General features: G+C 45.2%; 1 protein-coding gene across 1 annotated transcript; it reads left to right on the top strand.

The window, feature by feature from the left end:
• Positions 1 to 515: 515 nt before the first annotated feature.
• Positions 516 to 7,742, top strand: trib1 (tribbles pseudokinase 1). The gene is made up of 3 exons (XM_034094574.2): positions 516 to 1,160; positions 1,934 to 2,226; positions 5,173 to 7,742. Exons 1-3 carry the CDS (start codon positions 840 to 842, stop codon positions 5,645 to 5,647), a joined length of 1,089 nt encoding a protein of 362 aa, XP_033950465.1. The 5' UTR covers positions 516 to 839; the 3' UTR covers positions 5,648 to 7,742.
• Positions 7,743 to 8,023: the final 281 nt, after the last annotated feature.

Genomic DNA, 8,023 nt, shown 5'->3' with positions numbered 1-8,023 from the left:
ATATCATGGTGATGTTAAAGCTAGAGTTAAGGCTCATACACTGAGGCTTTGTACAAACTCGTTCACACTTGAGGCCTAACATTTGGAGAGCAAACACCTCAGGTGCCATACAGGAGGTCTGCGGAGAGATTGTTGCAACAATCGGCAATAAATGGCAATAAGAGCTGAACATTAGGGAACAATGAGTCAGAGAAAGAGTTTTAAAGATTGTTAATTATTGTCTAAAACATGTGCATGCTTGATGAGGCAGCCATGATAAGTATGATTTCTTCATTCCTCTCACATGGTCGGGTTTTTTCAGTAGGCTATCAGCAAAATCTCAGAGCAGGAATTCTGAGATTCATGACACCATAACAAGCACGGGGGGAAATGACATAAATGTTTGCACTATATGCTTGCGCAGTCTTCTTTGAAAGGTAATACAGGAGGCAGTTTCATCAGAGCTGAGCTGGAGTCGGTGCCGTTACAGGATTGCTCAACGTGGTTGTGTGTCAGCAGGAGGCTGGACTGGTCGGGCGGAGTGTTCGAGCTCTGAGCTCAACATCACCGGAGCTCACTCACTCTCCCTCTCTCTGAGTGTGAGGCGGTCTCTCTTTCGCTCTCCTTTTCTATGTCTCTTTCTCTATCCCTCTCCCTCTCAGTCTAGACTCTGAGGGGTAGAGATTTTCTCACCAAAAGTACACAGACCTCAAAGCCACGGGCATTCACTCCAAAAAAGGATTGGATTATCGTTGAAGTTTCATTTCTAATGAATCTCACACTGGGACATGGAGTACACAGTTTGTAGTTTGTTTTAAAAGGACTCATCCTAAAGCAGTCGGGGTTTCGTGTTTGCTTTGATGGTGAATCGGTCAATCAGGATGAACTTGCAGTGGAGCAGCCCGGCACCCTGCATCCGCGCCGGGAGAGTCGCGCACAAGCGGCTGGACTCTGACGACCAGCCGCCGGCCAAATGCGCCAGGCTGAGCACCGAGGTGGGGGACACGCAGGGTCTCCTCGGCACCTCTCCCGGGTCCCCGGTCAGCCCCATCTCCAGCCCTGTCCCGGCGACCCACCAGGGGCCGTCCATGATAGGACCGTTTCTGCTTCTACCTCTGACAGACCGGGAGAGCGTGCACAGCGCGATGAACACCGACACAGGCGACGAGCTGCTGTGCAAGGTATGCGCAATCCCGTCATTGTGCAATTTCTTTGAATGAATGATGTTTCGAGACATCGCGTTGCTCAATCGCCTGTCTGACATGTCATCAGTATTTAGCCGAGTTCCCCCCCCCCCCCCCCCCAATTGTCATTCTCACGTGAAATTGCAGCAGCAGTGTTGCTTCATTATTTTTGAAATCATGAAATTAAATTGTTATTTTAAAATCTGTTTACAAAACCCCAAAAGGCCAGGCAACCACTTTCGCCTGTGCCGTGTTGTGGATACACAGCTTTTAAAATCCACCGATCTCCACACCACAATGTGTCTGCCAACTCGGCTCATTTGCATACACGTCACTGCAATACGCCATGCTGTGACACACAAAATGCAAACATGAGGGGCAAAGAAAGACTCCAGTGATAAGGATCTGCTTTGATAAGGACAGGGTCTTCCACTGTTCCACATCCTTGTGTCTATTTTCCATGATAGACCTGCAGGCGTTTGGCTTTGTTGATTAATAAAGTTAATCACTGCATTCTTTGGTGATTCATTTGTCATGCTCTTGCAAAAGCAGCGTATTGAGCTGGAATCAAAGCATATTCTATACGCCTGATTTTCTTTTTTAACTCACTGCCAAATTTGCACGCTTGTACTCTCAGATGATCATTACGAACACACTGACCGATTGCCTCATCCCCCCCTCACACAAACTCTCCCTCCCTCCTCCCTATCTTCCTAATTTCCATCTCGATCTGTGTCCCTCATCTTCTTCTACTCTCCTCTCCCTCTCAGGTCTTTGATATGGGGGTGTACCAGGAAAAGATCAGAGCCTACGGGATCCTACCAACTCACAAGAATGTGGCCGGCTTCAGGGACATCATCCTTGGCGAACGCAAAGCTTACGTGTTCTTGGACAAGGACTTTGGGGACATGCACACCCTGGTGAAGAGCTGGCGCAGGCTGGACGAGGATCACGGCTGCAGGCTCTTTCGTCAGGTGGCTCTGGCTGTGGCACACTGCCACCAGGCAGGCATTGTGCTGGGTGACCTCAAACTGCGAAAGTTTGTCTTTGCTGATGAGAAAAGGTGAGAAAACACACCAACACTACCCTAAAACATAGTTTATCCACTTGTTACGCATCACATTCCTTTTTCTCCGTTTCCTTCAGCGCTTATAGTATCAGTTAACTTTATTTGGATACATAATTGAACACATGCAGTGATGTGGGACGAGCCAGTGAAGGCAACAGCTGATACACACAGGCCATGTGTGCAGATAGCAATGTGGGCACAGATAGAGTAGGAGGTTCTGTACTTGTGGAGGCAGACTGAATAGCTTCCCAGATTTTCGCCCTCTGTCTGTCTCCCTTTCTCACTCTCGATACGCTTCTTTGCATGTCTGTTGTGTGTTTGCTTTGAATGTGTGTGTGCGTGCGTGTATGTAGTGGGTGGCTGTTTGGCAGAGCTGCGAGACGAGGCTGGTGAATGAGACAATCGTCCCCTTCTGCTGTCTATATATTTATTACTCATTATTTATTAAATAATTACATCACAACTTTGCTGCAACAAGGATTCATTCAAACACACTGGCTTCCATGAAAGGAATTCAAAGCACTCCTGCACACATGCTGCTTCATATTTGCATGTGTTGTGTGTACTGCACATTATGTCCATGAACACACACACAAAACCCCTGCTTACAAAACTATTTGTCGGCTCTTTGCCCTTGCGTCACACTCCTTCCTGTAAGCGTCTGCTGATGGCAAACAACCCCCCCCCCCCCTTTCCAGGTTTCCAAAGGCCCTTTTTTCATGGAGACTTTTCAACAGTAACATTCTCCAGCCATGACCTCTGGCTTTGCGGGGTCGCCCTGGATGAATGAGAGCAGACAGCCAGTGAGAGAAGTTGAAGTCCATTGTGTCCCTCTGATAGCTATACGGCTGCAGAGCGATGAGTCACAGTGTATATGTGCAGAGGGGAAGAGGAGGGGGGCTGCATGGCTCATTTTCTTTCTTGGCGTTTGTGCGTGTGTGTCCATACATGCATGTTTGTAGGAGCGCTGATTACACATTCAGAGCAGGCTCAAAAGCCTTTTTTCACCTGTAATTCACTGTTTTGTTCGCGGGGTGACAGCTTTGCAACACTGATGCGTGCTGGAGCCACAAGACCCATTTGACCCTGGGGTTGTGGGATGACGTCTTCATTTTGAACTTCTCTTTACACTTTGTCTGGAGACATCCTGCAGTGCCACTACAAATAACCTTTTTGTATTGCAACTGTAACAAAGGCTGCAGATTATTCTGATAGCGTGGAACTTAGAACACCTTGGAACTCATCACACACACAAGTTTCCTTGAAATGTTGGGATCATTTATCCCATCATCCGGTCTTTCAAATTCACAATCAGGCATCTATCAAAGCCCAACTCGCTGTGATGCAATGCGCCGGTCAACAATGCAGCACTCGAGCCAGAGTGAGAGAGAAAGTCACAACAATTTGTCAAATGCTATCTACATTTACACACACACACAGTGCAGTTGGAAAAGCCAGTTTAGGGAAGGTGACTAGCACTATGAAGCATGCAGCCTTCCCGTGCGTCACTGATGTGGCAACAGCCATTTGAGGGTAATTATGGGATGGCTGGCGCCGTGAGTGCGGGACCCAGGTGCAGATAGCCGCCGCTCGAGAGAGAAAGATATGTACTCTCAACAGAAGGATGAGTCACTCCTTCCACCCCTCTAACTCTCTCTGTTCTGTTTCCTTTTCGGTCTGCGTCTCTCCTTCTCCTCTCCTGACTTATCTCCTTCTCTATCTTGGTGTTTGGATATCAGCTCCTTCCTATCTTGGTCCTCCTGGCTGTCACTCTTTTCATCCGGCTCTCTGGCTGTCTATTTCCCTCTCCAGCCACTCTGTCTGACAGCTGAAGGGTCTCTAGATTAAGCTGTGTGCGTTTGAATTGATAAAAGCTCAATCAGCGTATTAGTCTGGGGAGCACATCTCGAGAGGCACAAATTAAATTGGAATCAAAAACACATCACGTTTGTTTCTGTAGATGAGAATTAATCACCCATTTTTCAATTCCCATCAATCATTTTGTTAGAGCGTTTCAGCGTTAATGTCTCTATCTGCAAATACACACTTTCACAAGCTTAGTTGCTCTGGTGCTGTCCACTCATTAACATGGATAAATATAGCATTGTATGTGTGAGCAGGGGAGGAGGAGGGTGCTAGACTTGTATATTTATATGTGTGTTTATGTGACCATGTGTGCCAGGAAGTCGTTGGAAATGTGCATAGGCAGCTCTGATTCTCAAACGGGACTAAATGTGGTCCACTTAGGTCATAGTGAGTTCACTGGTGTGTGTGTGTGTGTGTGTGTGTGTGTGTGTGTGTGTGTGTGTGTGTGTGTGTGTGTGTGTGTGTGTGTGTGTGTGTGTGTGTGTGTGTGTGTGTGTGTGTGTGTGTGTGTGTGTGTGTGTGTGTGTGTGTGTGTGTGTGTGTGTGTGTGTGTGTGTGTGTGTGTGTGTGTGTGTGTGTGTGTGTGTGTGTGTGTCCATCTGTTTGTCTGCTGTGCTGCTTAAGGCTCAAGGAAGGATGCTTGTTTTTCCATGATGCAATCAGTGACTTACATTTAACAGCTCTCTGAAATGTTTGACAGTGTTGAACAAAGTCTCTGTTAGATATAGACTCACACACAGTCAGGTGCACTCGATCAAGGATTGTTTTTTGCTTTAAATATTGTTGTACATGGGATATCTAACGATACCATTTCCAACAACAACTTGACATACTGCAACAAATATTTTGTCTGATAAATGCAGATTTATGTGCCGGGATGAACATTTAGTTCTTAGGTTTTAACATGTGAGTAAGATAGCTGAAGTAGTACTTAATGTCCTTTTGGAAAGGAGATTTCCAAATGTTTTGGGGAAATAGTTACAGTTAGTAAGCGTGTAGCTAAGATAAAGCTATTGAAATCACATAATGTTCCTTAGAAATGTCCTGACCTTCTTTTGCCTTTCTCTTTCTCAGGACACAAGTGAGACTAGAAAGCCTTGAGGACTGCCGCGTCCTAGAAGACCCAAACAACGACTCCATGTCCGACACCCACGGCTGCCCTGCCTACGTCAGCCCAGAGATCCTCAGCGGCTCTGCACCTTACTCTGGCAAGATGGCGGACATGTGGAGCCTTGGGGTCATGCTGTACACCATGCTGGTTGGCCGCTACCCCTTCCACGACCCCGACCCCGCCACACTGTTTTCCAAAATCCGCAGAGGCCAGTGCTGTTTGCCAGAGGGCTTGTCGCCCAGGGCCAAGTGTCTGCTCCAGAGCCTGCTGAGGAAAGAACCCTCGGAGAGACTCACGGCCAATGAGCTGCTCGCTCACCCGTGGTTCCACCAGCCGCCATCGTCACAGGAAGTGGCGCTGGGTGAACAGGAAGTGAGTTCGGCAGAACAGATGGTGCCATCCTTTGACGTGGAAGAGCAGGATGATCTGTTCTGCTGACGGACTCGATTAAGCTGAGTCTGGCTAAAGGACCAAATCAAAGATTGCTATAAGGGATCCATCGTTGTCTTTTTACATTGGCACTTTTTAGAAACCCCAGTTGTGTACTGTTGAGTGTACATACACCCTCAAGCTTTCTACAAGAACTTACTGTACTGTATTTGGTTGTCGTATGTGTGTTACTTGTTAAGGGCATTGTTCACAATGATAATACATTGTGTTACTAGGTGTACGATTTTGAAAATATTTGGTGCTACAAGAAACGACGAGGACTTTTCCAGATTATGTTCACAAAATAATCCCTTCAGGCTACTATGAGTGTATCATAGAAAATGAACCCACGGCTAACAGTAGTCACCAATGCTTGCTCTCAGCCTGGATTGACAACGCTTCAGAAAGCATTACAAGAATCCTGCTCAACGGGAGGAGACGTGATGTTGTTCCTCTCACTCCCTGGCCGGGCTGGAGGCTCCGCCAGCTGACTCACCAACCGGCTCGAGGAAGGCCTCACACAAACTTGACGTCTCGCTGCAGGCGGTGTCATAGAGTGAGAAAGATGCTTAGCGGAGGACTGATGTGTCACACTCAGCGGGGATGCTAGGAAGGTCCCTCACTGCCAAGCTGGCAATGTATCAGCAACTGGAGAGCATTTACAAATCTCACACCAAGCGCAGAAGGTTGAGAAAGGCAGGGTGTTACTGGAGTAAAATTCACAGAAAAGTGTGGAAAGTTTGTCACACACACACTTCACAATAATCAGTGTCACTGGGCCGACACAGAAAACAGTACAAAACTCAGTAATTTATTTATTTTTAACAGTTACAACTAAAGCAATTAAATTGTTGAATCAAGAATTCATTATAATAAAGTTGCATCAGCTATTAACAGTGCAATTGTAACTGTGATCAATCTGTTTGGCTCTTCTGTAATGCTGTAATTAGCCACAGCTAAACCTAACACTAATGCCAGTTTAAAACGTAATGCAGTAAGTAGGCCTGGTCACATGCCCTTGCAGCAACAGAGATGATTGGATAAATCTTACGCCTCAAGGCATGCCACAGTAGGAATTAAGTGGGGAAAGTAAAAACACGGAGAATGTATAATATGGTACTTCCTACTGACGCAATACGAGTTAACTCTCAATCCAACAATGTTTGTATTTTTTAAGAAATGTGTCAAATATCTAGTTAAGCCATCAAGTCAAAAAGAAACAGAGAAATTAAGACTTCCACTTAGAAGTTGAACTTGTTTTTGTTCATTTCTGTTGGAACATTATGTCAAGCTGAGTTGCTTTCACAGAGCTGAGCTGTGCTGAGTGTTGTGCCCGTATCACTGTGTTTCATAAACTGAATGGCTCTGAATCAGTCGCAGTCATATCATATTTGATGTTGGTTGTCTGATGATGACTCAACACTTGAGCGTGTCTGCAGAGAACAGTCCTGACCTTGGCTGGAAGAATCTGTTCCGACTGTTTCGCTTCTTTAAACGGTACTTCTTTCCCCCTTCCTTTTTATTTTCCCGTTGAAAGCTGTGGATCCATGGAGATAGTCATATAGTTAGTGACATGAATTTACTGCATTCTAAAATATGTTTTATCTTGGATTGTGACAGGCGGATGAAGCGCTTCAGTGACGTTTGTCCTCACAGGCTGTATACCTGCAGTTAGCTACATTTGTTTTGACCCTGGTACTAAATGTGGCATATCTGAGAAGCACTGTGCATTCAATTTTTCACACAGTCGGCTGATAAAACATCTGTTGCAGTTCTCTAATTATTTTCGCTCATCTGCTTGAAAAACCAGATGGTAACCGACTTGTAACAATCTGAATTGTTCCTTACAGAAAAGTAATTTATGATTTTGTGCCTGAATCATATATGTAAATTGAGTCACACATTCATGTGATATGTAGAGTAAACTGACACGGGTGCACAAACTTCATATTGCACTGTGAATTATGTATTTGTGACACAACCTAGAGGCTTTTAAATGTCTAGACAGGTTACACAGGAAATATATTCATTGTACAAAATATGTAAATATGTATATTTCAAATATGTGTGAAGATGTTGAATAAAGATTACATTTTTTCATATTCACATTGTTTGTTTTTTCATTAATGATCATTGTATGTCTCCCACACACACCCCTGCAAACACCTGCACATTTCACAGCTTGACTGCATGCCTAGAAGTCTTTCCTGCAAGAATTCTCTCCACACATCTCTTCATCACTGCGGAAGAAAACAATGCATTTTCAATTTCCTCCTTGAAAAGGAAAAAAACAACTCTCCCTCTCTCTCCATCTCTGCCTTTAAACATTTACTCTTCTCTGACCTTTGCGTAATGTAACATTTAACTCCTCAAACACACAAATGT

The sequence above is a fragment of the Pseudochaenichthys georgianus genome, chromosome 11 (assembly GCF_902827115.2).
Source record: "Pseudochaenichthys georgianus chromosome 11, fPseGeo1.2, whole genome shotgun sequence".
NCBI classification, from domain to species: Eukaryota; Metazoa; Chordata; class Actinopteri; order Perciformes; family Channichthyidae; genus Pseudochaenichthys; species Pseudochaenichthys georgianus.
The sequence above is the reverse complement of the archived record's forward strand: the minus strand, read 5'-3'. Positions and strand labels throughout refer to the sequence as shown.